Source organism: Pelecanus crispus, chromosome 2, assembly GCF_030463565.1.
Source record: "Pelecanus crispus isolate bPelCri1 chromosome 2, bPelCri1.pri, whole genome shotgun sequence".
Lineage (NCBI taxonomy): Eukaryota > Metazoa > Chordata > Aves > Pelecaniformes > Pelecanidae > Pelecanus > Pelecanus crispus.
In genome coordinates, this window is record NC_134644.1 from 131,132,231 (window position 1) to 131,154,714 (window position 22,484).

Below are 22,484 nucleotides of genomic sequence, written 5' to 3' on the forward strand. Positions count from 1 at the left end.
GTGTTCCTCAGAAGCTTTTAGAATTCCCATTTCCTGAACTTGAAAAAAAATTTTAAGTCAAGTTATCACTGCCCTATACTTATCCGGACACAGGAATATGGCAGCAGTCCCTTTTTTTTTATCCCCCCTTCTTTTCAGAGTAGCAAAAAAACCAAAAACCCCAACAACAAAAGGTCTAAAAAGGCCTATTCCACCCATCGAAGCAGGGATTTAAAATAGAAATCTTTGGGTGAAGAAAGAGAAAACACAGTGACTAACTTGCCACGGTTCAGTATGGCAAAGCAGTATCATAACTAAATGTCACAAGGACTAAGTCGATGTCCTGACTTCTCTCCCCCTTTGCCATCACCCTGCTTCTGTGATCTCACACCTTCAATCAAAAATACCTAACCTAAAGCTATTTTGCAATATCAACATGTAATATCATTAACGGGCTAAGAAATAACCAAAAGGCAACAGAAACTTATTTGTCATTTATTGTAAACCAAAAATAAAGCACAGAGCCTGGCTGTCTGCTTTCAAATATGCAGAGCAGTCTAACAGTCTTACCTTCCATCTGTTTCCACATTCATTACAGACAACAAACGTTGTCATGGGTTCATCAGCACTGCGGGTTTGAACCTTTGGCAAAGGCAAGAGCCAGAGTGGAAAAGGAAAATGAGTTATCTTCAACTTTTGTTACTATGTGTTCAATGTGAAGGTTTAAAATCAAAGTTTAACATTAAGGAAACACATGTGAATAAAAATACAAGTTAACTTTCCATAGCAATTGAAACTGTTCTTTTGTCTAGACTACAAGCGATCATAAACTTATGTTTTGACAAATTTAGTAGCACTAAAATATCAATTTCGGCATAGAAACTGCACACAGACTTCTAGGAAAAGATTCTGCAGTAAAAATACATGTTCAACACAGATTTACATATAATTACTGATGCAAAGTCTTACGTCTCATGATTGAAAACACAGCTTTCTACTTAAAGCATCTGATATACAATATTACATGATAAACACAGCTGATCCTATGATCAAAATTACACGCCACGAAGCACTGCTAAACAAATTAAAGCCCTTCTTGCACATATTTCCTAATTAAAATAGGAAAAGGTTGTAGGAATGATTATAAATCAGGGTCTAATGTTAGTGAAATGGTAGGTTATTATACATATAAAAATATATGTATGTGTATGTATTTTATATGTATGTATCATTATTTTCTGCTATTTATTCCCTCTGTAAAGAAAAGTTTACACACATTAAAAACGGTAAATTAGCTCTCCTCCACATAAAACCATATTACTAAGACATAATAAGAAGAATTAGCAAAAACTCAGAATTGCAAAGAAACTGATGTTTCAGGCTATATAGATACTCAGCTTGGATTTACATAAAATCTTTGGTAAATTAATACAACAAACATTCTTTACGTAACCACACCTAAGCAGATCCAACTATCTTCACATATTTTGTAACTTGTTAGCATTTTTTTTTTAAAGTTCATTTTTTAATTAAAACTTTTTTTCTCTGACCATCTTTATATAGGACTTAAGCTTTGAAAAAGGAAAATGAAGAGTCTGAATAACCATATACCTGGGTGTATGTACAGTTCTTCTTTTTGCACTTGCCACATGTAAACAGATCAGTTTGGGTACCTCCTGTTTTAGCCATCTGGTGCTCTCTGATAGCTTCTTTGGTCAGATTTTTGCGCATTTCTTTCAGCTCATCACTTGCCATTTCCTGTTATGGACAAAGAGCAGAGAGTTTACTGGAGAGTTTTTGTTTTAAACAAGTTGTTACCACTGTGCAAGTACCTACCATTTTTGATTTAGAATCCATGAACAACAGCTTTATTGAAGGGCAAAGTAATTCTACACATTTTTAATTTTACAAGACTTAAATTGGAATATTTCACAGCACAGAAGCCACAAATAGTTTAAAATGTTCTTTTTTTTTTTCTCTTCTACACAGCTGGAAAAAAATTAGTAAAAGTTTCAATATCAAACACCTAGAAACACTTCTATGCAAATGCATTTCTGAAGTTCAGAAACATACTAGAGAGACAACGTAGAAGAGGACTTAAAAGTTCTCTAGAGAGGAAGAAAAAGATCCTCTCCCTAGGTTAGATCCTTATCTCATTGACCTAAAGAAGATGATTACAGGAAAAATTTATGCTATTTTGACTATTTCCGCATTTGTACTGAGAAAGACAGTATAGCCATAATTTAGCATATGTTACCAGAAGTCATATACACTTAGTTTCAAAACACTAACTGAAAAGCTGAGATTCACCAATTTTCTTTTTCCTTTAAAACAGTTCTAGTGGGCAGATCTCCACAATGTATAGCAATCAAGCATGCACAGCAAAAACAAGTCGTTCCACTTTTCTTCAATAACGTTTTCCTCCACATTCCATGTAGATGTGGAATGCAAATCTTGTATTAATGCTGTTTCACTTCAAAAGTAATCTTAACACTAAGGTGTTTTTTAGCTGTTAAAATTTTAATCCAAGACATTAACTAAAACAAAGAATGGGCACTGGACAATACAAAATGTATGTTTGTGCATATGTACATACACACATGTAGAATGAAAAAACTCAAAATACACACTAAAGATACAATCTACTTTTCTTTACGCATTCCTTTATCAGCCTGTTTGCCCTAACCTTTACGTAAAGCTGGGGGGCAGGACACGACGCAAAAAACTTTCCTTTAGAATAAAGCTAATCATGATTTTCATTACTTGATCATAAATTTAATCTCTTTCAGTCTCCAAGATACTCCTTTATACCTGATTTGGGGTGGGTAGAATCCAACACATAGAAGCAGAACTACAAAACTGAAATCAGATGTTAACAGTGCTTCTGGTTTTCTCTCCCATAAAATCTGATTTTTCATTTGACTTCCTAGATTTATTTTGATTTGTAATGACAATGAGCATTTGAGCAGGAATTTCTATTCAAGTGTCCAAAACATTCTTTCAATAACATAAATTTAATTTGATTTAAAGGGCAATTCTCCTAGCTTCTTTCCCATATCATTTATGGCTTTTTCTATTTATTGTGAAGAATCTCCTTCAAAAATCACTTGAAGTATTCTGTCAAATTTTAGACAAGCTTCAAACAAACACTGAAAACGCCAACAGGAGAGGGACTGACCTTGCATAGGAGTGTAACAGCAAAGGTTAGCATTTGAAAAACAAACGGCAAGACAGGCTAACACATATCCAAAAAGGTGAATGTGTAAGCAGCTTACAATCACTAGCCAGACATATTTACATCTTCCTACGCTTAAAAAACTATCACTGATGTATCACGTGGCCTTTTAAAAATCAGCACAACATACCAGGTTTTCACATGTCAGCTTAGCTGCCTTCTGACTTAGAGACAAAATCAGACACCACTTTCATTCCCTCTGCCCCAGCACAGCCCTGTAATTCAGGATGTGCAAGCCACGAACAAGCCACAGTCTTTCAAAAATGTGGGCAGCTTACATAAATTATTTTTATGGCTAATAAATACAGGCCAGGACCTAAGTCCAGTAGGGAAATAGTTCAAGACTTATGCTTTACTTACCTCTGCTGTCATTTTGGCAAACTTGTCAGGAGGAATGTTCCCACATAACACATTTTTTCTTAGGTTAGGATTCTTTGCATCCTTGAGATTTGCTATTCTACTTCGTACCCTATTTTTGTATTTCATATCAGTGTTTTTTAATTCTTGAAAAATAGGTGCTTTGGATTTAAGGAACAAAACATTAACAAGCAAAACAAAGCAAAGGATTCATTTTTGGGGGCAACTTTTCTAAAGCAATGTACTTCTCCAGTGCTGATCAAGTCCTCCCCCTGACCCCACCCAACATTTACTTTCCTGTTCAACACAACAGACTTCACACCCTTCTGAAGCCTAATCACAGTTTAGCACATGGTCAGTGAAACGCAAATTTTTGGGTCATAGGTTCTCAACTGAAATTGTGAAAAGTCACCCATAAATTTATGTCCAGTTCCTTGACCTCATGCTGAGGATTAATTGATTTCTAAATCAAATACTCAAACACTGGCAGCTCACTAATAGAATTTAAAACAGGCTTGCAACAGAAACAGGAAATTCCTTAACAGGAATGGTAGCTGACTGTAATTACCAAAGGACATTAGCAAGCTAGAATCAGGAAGCTTAGACTATTTCTATGCTTAATACCCCCCGCACCAAAAAAAACCCCAAACCAAAACAAAAAAAAAACCCCAAACAGAAGTCCAGACTTCTGCTCTGTAACTATTCAAACACTGCTGCCAGAACCACCCTTTTGAAAATTCCAAATTCATTTAGAAATAAACTTGTAGAAAATAAAATAAAGATATTAGAAAGAGATTAAAAGTGTTAACAAGAAAAAATTTAAAAATAACATAGAAGAGCCCAGTATTTTATGTCAAAATGTTTCAGTAAGATATAATATTGCTGCTGCAAGGAAAACATACCGAACTAAAAAAAACCCACACACTCTCACCTACACACATTCCTACATGTTTTAAGGCAAATCATTTAGGTTGTGCTCGTTTTTTAAACGCTAAATTTCTGCACTGATGTGTTGAACATAGTTCGCTATTTTTGTTTTAAATGAAATTAGAAAATATTCAATATATAGACCCAGTTAATTAATTTTAACATTATCAATGCTTTTAAAAAATACTCTTGTTCCAGAGCATATAGATGTACAACAAAGGATATCTTCTTCAATCTGAGAACCCAGCTCTTCCTCATCAGCACCAATAGCAATGTAATCATCTGAGGAAAACAAATATTAAAATATTAGCAACCTGACAATCTCATCAGTGTTCTATATCCCAGAAAGCCCATTCAAAACTCTGAAACTCAGCAAATTATGAAACAGCTGGAGTGAATTTTCCTTTTGTATAGGAAAGTTTAATTTACTGTATACTTACCCTTTCAAAATTTTGTTAATATATTGCTTGGAAGAACAAAAATAAGTGAAATGAAGAGCAACAGAAGTTTAAAAAAGTAGAACAACCCTAAATCTTCCACAAAAACAGAAATTCTGACATCTAGTTACAAACACAAGTAGTAACAAAAAACTTCGCTGTACAGAAAAATTTTAAATATTCTAATAGGCTTGGCAAATACCCATCTCCACAGCATATCTGTGCTTTGAATAGACTATTATAAAAAGAAAACGTTTTGTATTGTGTTTCATCCATTCTGTCAGTCCACACAATACAAGCAATTAATGTTTTGCATGCATGCAAGAGAAAGATTTCATTAGAAACATAGTAATTAAATAACAAACAATATTATTAGATTTTTTTAAAAAATGCAAAGCAGAGATGTGTCATAAAACATGTAAATTAGAAGAAATAAACCACAGCAATCTTGAAAACAATGCAACACTTGACCTAAAATGTCTCAAGATAATTATTTACTGTTTCTGACCAAAACCCTTACTCATAAAGACAGCTGCCTTTCCAACACAGCTTAGAACAAATTAGACCATATGTGTTTTCCTCCTTCTCATTTTAACATGGGTAGGCTTCAATGTGCAATCCAAACACAACTGCTCCTTCGATCTCATGCAGAAGGCCATAAAAACAGAAAATAACCCTATTTTCTGAGATTGGCATTCAACCAATCGATGATCAGCTTATACGTTCTGTAGAAAGTAACATAGCAAAAAGAGTTCTTGGAAAACTAGCTAAAATTAAGACTACATAGAATTATGAATACTAAGATGCTATATGCAACTTTCTGGTCACAAATTATTTCAGAAGTCTATGAACTACATATCCACAAATTCATGGTCTTTAGTCAGCTTTGATTACTGTCTGTATCTAAATTTATGTGAATTAAAAAAAAGAATAAAAGAGTGAAGAGGGTAAAAATGGATGACTGAAATCTGCTTACACTGGGTCAGGTCACACGAAGCTAAGAACAGAGGAACAGGAGCTGGGTCGTAAGTTCTGGTAAAAGAGAAGGACCCACAAGAAAAAATTCAGGTCATTCTGAGGAGCCCAACTTTTAGTTTGCTCCTTATCTAGCATATCATTCAATTTGTCAGTTAAAAGACACCCAAGTGTACATGAGGGGGGAAAAAGAAAAAAACCCAAAACAGTCAAGGAATTTACAGATGCCCAAAAGGCATGAAGACAGAGCAATGCAAGACTCTCTTATTGCGAGTATCTCAATGAAACTGCAAGATTAAATCAAAACAGAAAGGCAGCTTTCAAAAGCCAAAATCTGAAGGCCCACAGGATCTCCGGTGTAAGACAAGCAGACATTTATATAGTGGCACCCGCAGTCAGAGGTAAGAAACAACCAGAAGCTTCTACAAAAAGATTTAAATGAGGCATTAAGGAGGCAGTAACCTTCCTGCAAAGAAGTTCCACTGTAGGCAAGATATCAGATGAACAGAAGCCACAAAATGTCCCATATCATCAGCAACAAAAATGTACTTCAATACATGTCCATGCTGTCAAGGTTACTCATTACTTGCAATGTGGGTGAACTGGCCTATGGGTATATACACACAAATGGACATAAACAGGGTTTATTCTACCCTACAGGGCAGGAGGAAAATACAGTGTGAAGGACTGAAATAGAGAAGAGGGAAATAGTTAAACCTGAAAATACAGTCTACAAAGCTCACCTCCTGTTCTGAGAGCTGCAGAGAGCATTTCTCTACATTTCACTCGTACAGAATCCGAAGTGCTTGGAGCCCGGGGAAAAGAAGGGATGAAAGAGTTTGAGGGAGCACTACCCTCCTCCTTCCTGCTGCTGGAATTGCTACTTGAACTGCTAAAAAAAAGGCAAAAAGAAAGCTAATATTAATGTTTTCTCCTCCCTCTTCAAATAACTTTGTTCCAGAGCAAAACACAGGTCTTTTGCTATATCCATTTGATGGTATTCCAAAAAAGAACACAGACCACATTTTTAAAGCTACTTACAGCTCTAGAGTCAATACAATTTTAAAAGTGTCTTTAGAATATTCACCAGGGTATTCCACACAATAGAGACACAGCAGGCATTTCATTCCATTATGTAGCGTGTAAGTTTTAATTCTCAGTTTTCTACATTAACATGAAATCTCTTTTCTCCCCCATGGAACTTTACTTTAAAAAAAAAAAAAGTGAAGATACATCACAGTAACATTCAGTCTGCAGTGAATGCATTGCATTCAGTCTGCTTACTGTACTGGCGTGGTACCATGGTCACAAACAAACAATTAATGTAGCTTTGCAAACTGTAAACCAAAAAGTTTTCAGCTTGCATCAGGACAAATGGCTAGAGATTTCAATTTGAAATGGCTGCTAGAAACAGATTCACTAAAACCAGAAATGCATAGAAGAAATGGGCTTGCAGATACTATTTTGCAAATGTTCTTCGGCTCCTATAGTGTCATTAACATTTGCTCATTTTTCTGGTAACACGTATTTTGTGTTTACCAAAAAAAGTGCAGAATGAGATTGTTTATCAAACATAAAAGGTAACAGACAAAAGTAGTATTCTAGACCTCTAACACAATTACCACAAAGCTGTGACTGGAAGTTGTTTTACAGTTCTCAAAGCTCACTGCTAGTATTGAGAGAGGAAGGAGTATTTGACAGATGAGAGACAGACAGAGTCAACAATAACTAGTCTGGCCATACCTTGACCTGTGGCTTTCATCTTTTTTTACTGTCAGCAGCAGCAGGATTTACTTCCCTAACAACACACCATTTCTTGTACAACTCTTAAGTATTTCAGAAAGAATGTGGAAGCTGTCTCTAATATGACAAATTTGGACCAATAGTTTAATGTTCACTTATACTGAGTGAGATTATTTGTATAGTCATTAAGAACTACACACCTTTCTTCTCTTGCTTCAGGGCTGTTTTGTGAGGAAGATGCAGGCTCCTTTTTCTTTTCTTCAGAATCTTTATCAGTTGAAGGTCCATCTGGAAGTACAAAACATGAGAAACTCCCTTTTACCCAGAAATAGTAACCAATTTAAAGCAGTGGTAAAATATCTTTCATGATTTTTCCTGAACCAGTTGGAAATGCTATCAGCTCCCACTCTCTGCTTTGACCTTCTCTTGCAGTACAGCCTTCCACTCCCCAACACCCTCCCCAACCCAGCAAATGGAAAATATGACAACACTTCAGATCCTTCGAGTCAAGTCCAGCATCTGCTTAAACTGGCAGTGAAGACATGATGAAAATGTAGACTTTTATGATTTATTTTTGCCAACTCTGCCGCATAAGGTAGACAATAACTTCTTAAGCTACTGCATCAGGTCTCCAGAGTTTGTCTTCCATGTTTTAAATATAAGCTCCTGCTAAATACATGTCACTCTTTTTAATTATATCCACAGGATTTCTACCAAAGGACTGAACCAAACAAAACTGTGGTGTGAAAGCTACCATGGTTGCCAAAATTAATAAAGATAATTTTCACCTACTTTTGAAGGAGTTTTCCAAACACGCACACAGTATTTTCTGTGATAGCTCTTAAATTAATTTGCCTTAGTGTTTAAAAAATATTTGACTTTCCCATACAGGCTATGTTTAATGATGATTTTATAAAGAATAAAGATGAAAGCCTTTATTAAGAAGGGTAATCACAACATTTAACTTTAGCTTAGCGAGAAAGCATACACCCTTCCATTATAAGGAGGAATTCAGTGGCTAAATCAAGCTCCTGCTTTGATTTGTTCTCTAGAAAGGCTGACTCTCTCCCCTGCCTACAGAGAACGCCTAGCAAGACTGGCATCACTCACCGAGAGTTACATTTTGTGAATTCCTCTCTCTAAGCCCTCATAAAGCTGCCATTACTCTTCTAAATCTGTAGACTATATTATTGGGATAAACATATATGGCAAACTTAAAAAAGAACTAAAAACAGATCAAGAAAAGGAGGGAAATCCAATATGGCTCAGTCTTTCCCACAAAGATATCCTGAACTAGGTATCTAAATCCTTGTTTAAGCATCTAAAAGTATCCTCATGTCCAGAAAAGCCCCATCCCCACATTTCTCAGGGGAACTTGGTGGTACGGAACACACAAATTCAGGTCTCTTATTCAAGCACTGCGCTGCCCACTGTTTGTAACTTTGTATTCAATCTTTGCTAAATTTCTCCATTAAAGAAAAAAAGGAAAATTAAATACAGTAGATGATGCACTTGAACTGATTGTCTTTAATAAGCTAAAGGTGTTATTCAAAAAATCCTAATAAAGGTATCAATTCAATCAAGCATTACTGATAAAAAAGTAATTTCATTAAGAAAGCAAACAAGGCTATAAAACTGAATGGATCACAGAAGTTCTTTGCTATGACAGCTAAAGTGCAAAACACTCAGAGAAAGAAAACAAATCCCATCTTTAACATGCATAATCAACGTGACTACTCTCTATGGCAACAAATACTTACATGTAATTTTAAAAAAATATTCTAAATATGCATGTAATCTCATTTACCCTCATAATTTTTTCAGTACATGATCATTTTTGTTAGAGGCTTTAAGACAAACAGATAGATCAAACGGGTACCTTGGGGTACAGCTCAGGTTTTGCAAAGCAGCACAGCTGCCTTAGAGCTGAGCTCTGCTTCAGCCCCTTTACCTCCGTATTTTTTTCTGGCACACAAGTTGTCAAATTCAGAGCTGACAACTTAGGTATCTCCTGCTTATTTTGCATCAAATATACCACTATGGTCTAGCTGGCACCTAGTTTATCAAACACTTCCATTTAGCCCCACACCGTTTCATCAGAGAAGGCAGGCACCTGAGAACATCTGCCAATACCCCAATTGCTTCTTTCACTTATGGAGGGCAGGGTCTACATGAGGCACGGGGATAAAGCAGGAGGTAAAAGCGCAGCTCTTCCTACACCTGCAGACCAGTCTATGCAGGCATTTCTCATACCAAGGTCAAACTTCAGCAGCTGAGACAACTGGACCATCTTCAGCAAATACACCTTCAAAACTACAATTTCTTTAATCACTTAGAGAAGAGTTTATAGACACTTTTGTTTAATCCAGTTTCAGAAATCTGAAAATAAAGTTAACAATATTGTCTGTTTGCTCAAAATATTCTCCTAAGTGCTTAAGTCATTCACTCTTATGGATCATAAATTGGAAAGCACCGAGGAGAGGAGATCCAGTGTCAAGCAGTATTTATTCTTAAACTCACACATTAACAAGGTTTTATTATTTTATTTAAATACTGTATTGACAAAAGAACAGAATGCAATTAACAGTCTGCTAGACAGCATTTCAACTATCCTGTCGGGAAAGGAAATAAAAATTATCCTTAGGCAACTAAAAATCCCTACTAATGAACTTATTTTACATTCTACGGCCAGACTCTTAACACAAAGGAAAAACGACAGCTAATGGGAACTACAACCAACCACAGAAATTCTAACAAAGTAAGATGGAAAAAATGGCCCTTCTGTTGAAGGGATTTAAAAATTCCAATGAGCAAGTGATTCACGTTAGGAAGTCTGTAGATCATAAATATTTATATAATATAAATTACAAGTTACTCTAAAGAGGCACAATTACTTTTTAAACTTCGTACAGCTATTAAAACTTGCCAAAACTTTTTTTCAGAAACAAACTGAAATTGTCATCAATTTTAGGATTGAAAACTGTAACTTCACAGTTTTAGCTACTGCAGCTGCAGAAGGCCATAAAAAAAACTCTTTAAGCATTTTTTTTTTTAAAGTAAGACAAGCTACCTTACATTAATGCTTCTTTAAAATACAAAGAACAAGATAGTAACATGAATTGACTATTAGCCATTGCAATAAGACTATCAAATTCTGACTACTGCATTGCAGTTTCTATCTGGGACTTGCAATTAATTCGAAAGATACTTCTACCTTTTCCAGTGAAATAATCTCTCCAGGGTAAAACATGACATAACAGTGTTCTTTGTTACTAGAACAAAATTTTTAATGTAATAATATATGGCCAGAGATAACATAATTAATCTGAATGTTAGAAGCCATTAATAGCTTCATCATAGATACTTCTTGTTATAAGTGAACTCAAGACATTTGCTAGTACCAAGAAAAAAAAAATCAGAAAAAAGATATAATGTTATTAATATGTAAATTTAACTTTAAATTACAAAATTTTCAAAGTAAGAATTTTCCAGAAATGTTAATGAAAGGTGTTATTCCCTGGAAGCACATGAGAATTTAATTTAGTGGGTTATCTTACGTTACTGATTCAGATATCACCACCAAAACTTGGAAAGTTTTCTGAGTATTCAGTTTAAATAAGTTAAAGGAAAGAGATATAAGAACAGGTAACAGATGGCATAGTCATTAATTTAGCAATGACCCTCATATTTAATAATTCTTTGGGCCCCATTTTCCAGACCCTGACCAAAATAATCCTGAGATGCACAAGCAGCTACACTTGTCAGCAACTCCTCTGTAAGATGTAGTAAGACATGAAGGTAAGATCAGAAAAGCTTCTTCCCAGTAGTACCATAGGGAGGAATGATATCTAAAAATCTATAAATCAACAACATAATCATGAACTGTTTGCCATTTTTAGATTTTTTTAATCACAAGTGACAAAAGAGCATGACACATTAACTTCTTTGCTATACGTTTTTTTCTCCTATACAGTATGATGTAATTTGCATCATGTGTTATTATTACCACTCTATTGATAATCCTAACAAATTATAGATCTACTAATTGTACATGGAACAGTTCCAAATATACATTTGACATGAGGCAATTTCCACAGCTCATACTTGATATGGAAATGAAACTACTGAAGTTATTTTTGCACTTGATTCTACTTGATATCTTATAAAGACATGTACTCTTCTTATCAATAGTAAACAATACTCTTAAACACTATTAGACTGTAATTTAGGAACTTCTTTTGTCATTAACATTTTTTTGGAGCAAAGCCAGTAGGTTACTAGATGTCCCTGAACCTCTTTATCTAATGACAGCATTAACATACACGTTAGATAGTCCTAGACTGTACCAGCCTGCTCCAGTAGAATCAAAATCAGGTTCAAAATAAGACAGGATCGTAAGAACAAAGTGATCTGAGTAAAACACTTCTGTGAAGTCTGACTGGTGTTATCATCTCCTGACAACATTAAGCACTTAAACATTCTTCTAAAATAAAACTACTCAGGCATGCACTTTGAAACAGGCATTTCAAAATGTTCATGGCCCCATTTTTAGTTTTTATTACTGGCAACAGATGATCACATTTGCACTTCATGTTAAGATTACTGTCCAATCATTCTGCATTTCCAGTTCAGTACATAAACTTACTGGAGTTAAGTTTACTTACTTAGAGGTCTGGACATTCTTTTTCACTGTATACTCGTAGAGTTCAGTAAGTAATTATTTGTGATAGAGAATGCTAAAATTCCTTACAGAATTTTTTGTTGTTGTTTTTTAATACAAAGGAACACTCCTCATAACCTAAACGGGTAGGCACAGGTTCATTATCTGCATATCATACTCTATATACTCAGCTACTTGGCAAAACAATCGTTCTTTGCATATCCTGTGTTGTAACTGAACAGTATTTTACTCTGAGAGCAGAATTTGCTTCCTAATGTAAATTGTGACCAACTCGGCTGTGTGGTTTAACGTTCTTACAGCAACATCTGACAGCAATCTTCCACTGTAGCTCACTCTGAGTCACTTCAGACAATGCTTGCAAGCCCCCTACTGGGCAGCTTCCAACCCCCCCGAAAAACCACGGGTAACCTGGCATGGCTCTGGTCAAGCTATAAACATCTGGCGATTCGCAACCTTACTTTGATTTCTCTTCATGTCTCCCATGCATTCTTAAATGGTAAGTTCCAATGGCATTCAACTTAGACAGTACATGCAGCCTGAACAGTCAACGATTCTTGCCTAAATTCAAAATGTCATTTATAAAAATAACTCACAAAGACTTCAGATCTCTGAGTACAATGCTTGGTACGATTAACAGCTGTCCGCTTCTGTTGCCATCTTTGATCCATACCATTTTACATGCACTATAAACAGCATAATCGCAACTGATTTCTCAAGCAGCTCAACATATGGTATTTCGTATTCTTCTGAGAAAGTCAAAACTAATGATAAAACAGAATGAGAGTACTTTGTAAGATTCCCACCCATACTTCACACAGCCCAGATACCGTGTCTTCCACAGTTATGAACTTTTTAAGTTCTAATGAATTACTGAGCAGTGAAACAAGAGGTGAAACATTTGCCCTACTACCCTTTATTATAGGGTCTACATTATGATCATGGAAAATTTAACTATGTAAGTTTTGAATGCAAGGAGTGCTGTATATTCAGGAATAATTTGATTTTATATAATAAGTGCACAAGCACAACTGTACTAGACCTGGCACAACAATGTACACGCAATAAATCCGCCCTGTAACAAAAATTAGAGCATGAACAAAGGTCACATACCACTGCCTCAAGTATTCAGTTCTGATTAATGTCAGATATTTGCTATTTACTTTCCAATTCCTCACGTGTTTGACTTCACCTGGTGTAAGCAGCCTTCGGTAGTCTCTCACCTGTCTTAAAACAATCTGAACGTGGCAAGCCATCAAAAGGGGAAGGTCCACCTTTCCCCAGCTGTATGTTACTGCTGCAATCCCTGTGCAGGAAACAGTAACTGCAAAGCTGCTGGATCAAGAAACTGATACAGTTGAAATCTAAGCCAGAAGAAATGAACAAAACGATTGGTTTCCAACTGGTCAGTTCCCAGCCCTGGCCTCCTGGATAGCCACTGGAGCACTACTGGTAGGAGGGAGCACGGAGGCACCTGTGCAGAAGGGAAGCCAGGACCACCCCTTTCAGCAGCAGCCTACGCCCAGATGGACCTGCCGCGACCATGAGGCACCACGGCCTTATTCCAGACTTGTACAGCACAAACCCCCTCTGGTCCTCAGGCAGGAATAACACTCCCCGTGTTTCACAATGTTTGAACGCTTGAGATCAGTCAGCTATAAGTAACAAATATTAAGACAAGTTTGACTGACTTAAGATATTGTGTTTAAAAAAAAAAAAAAAAAAAGACAACTACTTTTACTCTCTCAACAAATAAACAGCAATTCCTTTGCTCAAAGGACAGCAATACCCAGGAGGGTTACCCCCCAAGAAAAACAGTATCCAAGGGCACTCCCAAAAGCTGAGAATTCTGGGGGGAAAAAAAGAGTATCTCCCCTACTTTGCTGCCTAAACTAAGTTGCAGTATCAAAAAATTTGAACTTTAGGGGAAAAAAAACCCAAAACTTTGATAGGACCTTTTTTTTAAACTTAAATTAGTAACTTGAGAGCTAGGTCACTCAATCCAGCTGCTGCTTTTAGAAGTCGTTAGAACAACTTAAGTTAATATGCAAGTCCATTTCTCCACTTATGTATCTCACTACTTTTATGCACTGGTTATAATACAGTTGGACTTTAAGTTCTAAGTGGAAATTTAAACATAAAAAGTACATGATTTCCACTATTTGCCAGTGAACTCTGATCAAATCCTTTATAAAATATGCACTTAATTTATAATAAAAGCAATTATCATGATTTTAAAAGTATTTTATCAGCATATCTGGTATTATCTAAATTTAATTACTAAAACTAACCTAATTAGTATTATCTAACTTTCTAAAGGTAGGTTAAAAAAATGTCTGCTGTAGGGGTTGTTGCTTCTTACTAGAACATAGAAGTTGAAAGTTGTCACAAATTGTCCATTCCTACATACATATACTGTCAGATGGATACAAAGTCATTTCTATGCTACTTACAAGACAGTAATAAAGTATCTGATAAAATACTTCATAATTCATAAAAATGAGGCTGACTTCAAATGGCAGAGGACTTTCACACCTCCTGGTATTTAGCATGTTTTTTCTAGAGAGAATGGTAAATACTTAAATCAGTAGAAAATAACATGAATCGTTTTATATTTCAAAATGTTAAGCTTCGTAAATCTTAGTTTATGCAAAATTGCATACAGTGAAATGGAGTACAGCACAGCATATGACCAAAAATATGTGGACACAGTTTGAAATTTGAGTGTTTTCAAATACATTAAAATAAAGTACTACAAAATGCCCTTGAATAAAACCCTGCTAACAGAAAGGTTTCATTAACGGCATTCGTTGCTTTAAGGGAAATCAAACAAGAAGTATTAACTCACTAATTAGTAAGTTGTTTAAAACTATAAAGGTTTTAGAAAGTGCAGATCTATTTCTCACTACCTGTAAGTTCTAACAGATTTTTAATGTCAATTTTTTACCGTTTTTTTCTCTTCACAAATCACTTTATAACCAAACTTCAAAGCCTCCACACTCTCATATGAGATTTTGCACAAGTTCTTCAGAGTACCTGTTATATTTGACAAAGGAAATAGTCAAGAACAGGTTTGTCAGTGCTTAGTACTGCAGTACAGTCACTCTAGCTCAACAGCAGACTTCAGAAATGAGTCATGTCACAGAAGCTGACTTCCTACTGCTTGCCAGCCCCAATAAAAATATATTAACTTTTTCCTCTGAATACACTTTCACAGTAATGCACTGGTGATAGTCAAAGAGTAAAAAACAACTACATCAGTGCAGAAAGTTTCAGTACTTACAAAGGAGCACAAATATATCTAAAGCAAGGCAGTGTCAAGGATTTGCATCAAGACTGCACAGTCAAAACATGCAAGAGCAGGGAAAAAAAACTTTGTGTTGCCATACCTAACAGTTTCTTCCAAGACTTGATAAGAGATTTTGCTAAAGATGTAACTTCTTCATCTGTGCTTTGCTTGCGTATCGCGTTCACTGACATTCCAATTCTGGTAGACTACAAGAGAAATAAAAATATACACTATAAAAGGTGACATGAAGATAATTTAACAAGTAAACATATATAAAGTTGTACTTTGACATCGTTTTTTGAAAGTATCTTTTTTTCTTTGGTTTTGGTTTTGTGTGGGTTTGTTTTTTTTTTTTTTTAAGAATATCAGGATGAAATTCCGCAAGCCTTTACAAAACTTATTTTAACAACACGGACATTTTAAAAAGAAATACAATAGTATTACCATTTGTTTCCATCACAGAAGTTTGGCGGTGGGGCAGGAGGGTTAAGGGGAGTCAATCGAAGATTTTTGCTCCCAAACCATTTCAAAAAGCTCTGCTTTTAGACAGAAGCAGTAAAACTAGCCTACCGCTCTGAAAAGGCCAAGACAGTGACAGGCTTCAAACCTTTGGCACTACTGCCACCTATAGAGTGAAGAGGAGATTAATTTACAATCCACTCCTAAGACTCGGAAGATGAGGACATAAATTTAGCTCAACAGCAACAAAAGTTTCATTTTAGAAGATTTCTGACACGTTAATCTAACACGTAGAACACTTCCACAATTTCAGTTTCATAGAAAAGTGTTTAACAATACAAAGAAGTATTTTATTATCATTTCATATTTTGATTGATGACTAAATTATTTAAATTGTTCTTAAGATGCTTGGGTTTGCTGCATTTACTATTTACAGGACTCGCTAAATGTAAATTATTCTACTTACTTTTGCAGCAGTTCATCACAAATTTCCTTCTCCTTTAAAGGAAAATTTAAATCTTTGTAGCTCGCTAAAAATGGAAATGATTTGTTCCTGTAGATTACTCCTTACAACCCACACAACACTTTTCGGGGCACCATGCATGTGTTAAATGACTGGAAATGTACTGAAATATTCAGTAGCTATTTCAGCAAAGGAACCACATAAAATAACCTCAGGTCTGAGCATCAGCGCTAAACATGTATTTTGAATTAAAGAAAACAGATGGTTACCTGTAACTGAAGTGTTTCAAGATGGACTCCGCTCACTCAGACTAACAGTACTGGCCAACTCTCTTGACATGTTAAACACATACTCTGGACATTATGTTCAGACAACAGAGAATAACACGTGTTTGGAACTCCATAAAATACTCATCAAACCTGAATGGATCTACAAAAGTGAAATGTATCTACACAAAAAAAACCCCAAACTCTCCACTGATAACTGGGCACAACTACAGCCTACTCTCATCAGCAAAAAGGAAAGACACCACCTCACAGACTTACTTAGGGAAGGAAAAACTCAAGTAAAACTCAAAATTACTTGGATAAATCAATTTCTTCCTCTGATCACAAAATAGAAATAGATTATGTCAACTGTCTAAACTGCCAGCTTTCTTAAGGCAGCACATAACCACAGTTCATTTGTTTCCTTTTACAGAGCACTTTATGTGGCCTCTCCTGAAGAGAGGGGAAGGAATGATCTACCAATTCATTTGCCTGCAAACTGACACAGGTAATCACAAAGGATCAGTGATACATTCTCAAAACGACTGTGCTTTAATGACAAACTAGCTGTCAGCATTTGAAATTTCCTCAGTCTTCCAGCCTACAGAGCTGTTCTTGTGAGAACCATTTTAAGCGGAAAACTCCGGTATTTTTGCCTAGCCCAGTGTAACCTGTGGAACTGCTTTATCTCTGTGCCAGTTTGTAAGTGTGCAGGTATATGAAAACCTTCCTCACCCTGTCCAAAATGCATTTTTAATGGAACACTCTTCCCCACTTCAAACTCTAGAGTGGTTTTAAGTTGCTTTCTGAGAGTAAAGAGGCTCAGAGCCAGCGTAAGGCAGCTGTTTTCACCCCTGAAGCATTCAAGCTGTAGGCCAAGGAGCCTTCAGTTGGTATGAGCTACAGTTAGCATAAGTAACCTATGACTGAACCCAAAACAAAGCATACGGTGGCATCTACTCTTCTCTACACCAGCCCAAGTGAGAAAATATAAGGGACATAGTTGGGAAAGAAAAGCAACCACTGAAGCAAGCAGAGGTGTTACCAACTTCAAATTGTAAGAGAGCATGAGTGCAGAGAATTGGCGAGCACCTGGACCAAAGCAGAGCCAAATCAACCCCTCAAGAATAACCATGTCCGGGTTCCCGGGTCTCCCCAGCTCGCCGGTAAACTGGCAAGAAGTCATTAACAAGGACTGTACATCACAGCCGAGTTCTGCGTACATGCGTGTAATTTCCAGTAAAACCTGTTTGTTAAAATAAAGACTGCCTGTCTCACTCACTGTTTAGCTGCGCACTACCCACAATTAGCACCAGGGACACGCCGCCTTTAATACTGCACAGCTGCTAAACAGATTTGCAATTCTGACCACCAGATAAATCACGTGTGAGGAAGGCTACTGGCTCCCTGCCTAACTGAGCAAGGATCAGCTTGCTTACATAAACTCGTCAGATCTAACACAGTCGTAGTATTGCAATGACTTCAGCTTTCTGTGACAAAAATCAGGCGAGAAAGACACAAGTCCAGACTACTGTCATGCACCTTCCCATTCCACACACCTGTAAACTGTTGAGAGGACCTCGCCAGCTCAGACTGAAGCAACAGTCATGTTACAGGAACAATCGTCACTTCTCTTATTACACAGGAATAATGAAACTATCGTATCAGCTAGCACTGCTTTTCTCAATCATAGAATCGTCTAGGTTGGAAAAGACCTTTAAGATCATCCAGTCCAACCATTAACCTACACTACCAAGCCCACCTAAACCAATCAAGGGTAGACTAGACTAAACCATATCCCGAAGTGCCACATCTACCCGTTTTTTGAACACTTCCAGGGATGGTGACTCCACCACCTCTCTGGGCAGCCTGTTCCAATGCTTGACCACCCTTTCCGTAAAGAAATTTTTCCTAATTTCCAGCCTAAACCTCCCCTGGCGCAGCTTGAGCCCATTTCCTCTCGTCCTATCGCTAGCTACTTGGGAGAAGAGACCAACACCCACCTCACTACAACCTCCTTTCAGGGAGTTGTAGAGAGTGATAAGGTCTCCCCTCAGCCTCCTCTTCTCCAGGCTAAACAACCCCAATGTAGCCAGCTTTCAAAACTGCTTAAAAATGGGTGTGGAAGCATGCTTTTCACTTGTGTCCTGCGTTTCATCACTTCAAACACATCAATAGATATCTCTACATAGAGGAAGTTAGTGCTCCCACTTTCTCACGATCATCACCCGTCTTGACGTTAGCACGCTAATGATCCGCTACCAGAGCGATGCGGATGATTACTTTGCATTTCAACTGTTGCTCTGGGTCCTCCATTGCTTAAACAAATTTGGGAGACTAACATAGAAAATTTAGGGCAGACTTTATATATTTATAAAACTCTCAACAAAAATAATGTAAATTTGAGTCTAAACATGTTGCTAAATGCAATCTTATGCAGTGGAACTGTTTTGAATACAGAAGTGGACACTTAAGAAAAACTTCTTAACTAAGCTACAGTCAGTCTACTACACAAGAGTATGCTAAAATACCTGATCCCTTTAGACCTACTAACACGGAGAAATCTTCTTTACAAACTCATATGGTGCCCGCCCCAATACAGATTAAAAACAATCTTTTACTGCAAATATTATTTCACTCTAAAAACAGGTACCTGTCATATGGATAGGAATAAATAAGCTTCTTTCAAGTAGGATAGAAAACTGGACAGAATTAATATGCAACCCTATATAAATTAAGTCAGGGTCACACAAGTGCCCCAAAAGGTAGACAGTTGAGTTAGTTTGTACTTAGCAAGATTAAGAGTCCTCCTCTGTTGAAAACATTACTAAGGTTTTCATTGCAACTAAAAAAAAAAGAGAGTAAGTTATCTATTTGTACATTCTTCAGTTCCTCACGGTTCAAGGTAAAATTGTTCTGCTGTTCTGTGTAAAGCTTCTCCTTCTAGTCTCATTCTTCACACTAAGCAAAACAGGTTTGCACAGCAGCATTTACAGAATTTCCAGAGCACTTGCAGAGATTTTTCATTTCAAAGGCAAAAAGCATTACACAAATACTTTGTATTAAGACATGCACAAAAAGAAACTCAAAATAATCAGGTTAACAGAGGGTTTTTCTGGATTTTGTTGTTTTGTGTGGGGCTTCAGGGGGTTTTTTTTGGTCGGGTTTTGTTTTGGGTTTTTCTTAAGGAAGGAGGTTGGACATAGGAGAGAAGGTCGCAGTGTCCTATCAGCCATGCTCATTCATGCATGAAGGTGACACTTTCAAATTCCTGTTTTCTGTCACAAGCTGTATTAGCAGTAACGGACTAAGTACATTCTGCAAACATACAGGATGCATACATCAAGAACAATATCGCTACTGACACTTAAGATTTGAACTTTATAGCTAATTCTGTATCTGTGACTATTAATTGTCATGTAGAAAAAAGTTACTTCTCAGTCTTTTCCAATTTAAGTGGCTACCTCAGCAAATCAGGTCTTACCTCTGCCATTTGAAAATTTTCAGAGAGACAGGAAATATCTAGTTACTTTGGAACAAAAGTTGTTCATCGATGAATTACATGACAAACTCTGAACCTTGACATGCAAATAAAGTTCACTGAGTTACTTTTTGAAATAATTTCTAAATAATACATAAAATACTACATTAGAGATGTAGAGATAAGCAAAATTAGAGAGCATATGCATGCAAGTGAGAGAGATTGTACCACACCATCACTCCTGCCCAGGGGAGTAAAAGGGGAGGAGGAGGAGTAATATAATTAACTTAAGAAATACACTATTCAGAGTTATATGAGGGGGTGGGTGGAGGTGGAATGGTCAAATACAGCTTGCTGAAGGTATGAACTACCCTTCTCCTCACTTACAATCCAAAATCAGAACTAACAACATAAGAAAAGAAGGTATCGGATGTAACTGGGTGCATTCTCCTTCAGAAGGAAGGAAACACATCACATTTGTGTTAGTAAGAACCCAAAATTATATGTAGGGTAAGTTTATAAGCAGCTCTTCCCCTTTGCCCATGACAAAATTTGCTATTTTCAACTTAAACAGAAAGATAAGCTTTAAGAACTTGCTACTGGAAGAAAACACTTAAGGTAAGTTCCCTAAATCAGGGTGAAATAAGACTAGTTACCCTGTAGTAACATGATTCTTCCAAGGAGTTTCTACACAGGAATCTACTTTAATAGTGCAACCTTCTTCCAGATTTGCTGGCTTCACCTTCATCATTATGGAGTTAATAGTTGCAAGATAACAACAGTAAGAAAATCATACCTGTAACAACTCAAGGGTCATGGGAATATTCTTAAGCTCCTTCAATAAATCAAGAGCTCCAGCCTGCAAAAAAGAAAGAAAGAACAGAAAGAAAAGGAAAAAAAAAAGAAAAAAAGAGACACAATTTAGTAGCAATCGGGTACTTTAAATATAATATCAACAACACACTCTTATCTACCTTCAAGGTCCCAGATAGGACTCAAACCGTCAGTTCCCAATCTATCCACAGGACAGCTCTAGGAAAAGGAATGTTCTGCTTCACAAACTCTAAACATTAACAGGCCTTAACTCAGAAATCAAAGTATTCACTCAAAGACTAGAGAAGTTTTATCCCATATAATTCAAATGCCAATTAAAGCATTCTGTCAATTACTACTTAACCAACACACATCCTCAAGAAAACAGCCTCAAGGGTACTTCACTTAACAGCATCAGAAACAAGCCAGACAACAACAGCCATTTTCAGTTCAGAACAACCTCACCTGTTTTAGCACAAGAACTCGGAGTTGAGAAGCTCTGCACAGTCCACCGATAATGCGCATATATATATATGCACACATATAACTATATATATAAAACGTATATAGCCAACATTCTTAACTGTATTTGTGGTGGTGTGGTAAAGCCAGAAATGTTTACTGGTTTAAAAACTGTGATCAGATTACACTATTTTACTAGACACAGCTATAGTTCCCTCAACAGAAAAAGAGAACTTTGTGAGTGTCTACCGACAAATGCCCAAGTAATAAAAGCTGAGCAAGACTTGCTTTCAAGTCTTATTTTCAACTATTAAGTTTAAAGATTAATTCAGTGAAATACAGGCTGCATAGATTAGTGCAGACAACACTCTTCAGCCTATACCAGACTGGCCAAGCATCAACGTGTTCCAAACTAGAAGCCAGAGCCCATCCTCATGTGCTATAACATCTGAGCTAATGCACTTATGTATTACTCAGCTGTCACGGGTTTTTCGTTTTTCCTTTTCGCCCGGTAAGACCATAAGGAAAGGTACAAACTAATACTGTGTAAGCAGCTACTTTCTAGATAGATGAGTTAATTTCAGAGATTGTACTGCTAGGCATTAATAAACTCCATACACAGCTACTCTGACTAACAATTCATTCCTTGGTGATGTTGCCCTTATTTAAAAAAAAAAAGCTTTCATAAATGTGAGCTCCATAGTTTACTTTAACCTCTACTTCCTTGATGATTTACCACCTCTACTTAAGTAAAGCTCTGCACCATCCACTTCCTATTGTGCACACAGGTTGTCAGGCTGTAGCAGCCTCCTAAAGGTTCAGATGATTTTGCTGTTATTCAAGTGCACACCGTTCTGAACCTGTAAGCTACGAACAGCAAGAAGGCAACCACCTTCACATATGAGAGGCCACTCTACCCA

At 36.6% G+C, this 22,484-nt stretch overlaps 1 protein-coding gene across 2 annotated transcripts in view; it reads right to left on the minus strand.

The window, feature by feature from the left end:
- The window catches only part of TCEA1 (transcription elongation factor A1), a 28,285-nt gene that overhangs the window by 784 nt on the left and 5,017 nt on the right, over positions 1 to 22,484 (minus strand). The window contains exons 2-9 of one of the 2 annotated variants that reach the window (XM_075704620.1): positions 21,086 to 21,148; positions 15,721 to 15,826; positions 7,854 to 7,941; positions 6,654 to 6,799; positions 4,724 to 4,780; positions 3,575 to 3,729; positions 1,591 to 1,737; positions 550 to 621 (exon numbers count right to left, since the gene is read on the minus strand). In XM_075704620.1, the coding sequence (XP_075560735.1) occupies positions 550 to 621; positions 1,591 to 1,737; positions 3,575 to 3,729; positions 4,724 to 4,780; positions 6,654 to 6,799; positions 7,854 to 7,941; positions 15,721 to 15,826; positions 21,086 to 21,148 (834 nt within the window). Of the gene's footprint in view, positions 1 to 549; positions 622 to 1,590; positions 1,738 to 3,574; positions 3,730 to 4,723; positions 4,781 to 6,653; positions 6,803 to 7,853; positions 7,942 to 15,720; positions 15,827 to 21,085; positions 21,149 to 22,484 lie in introns of both variants that reach the window. The other variant, XM_075704618.1, reaches the window with a different exon arrangement.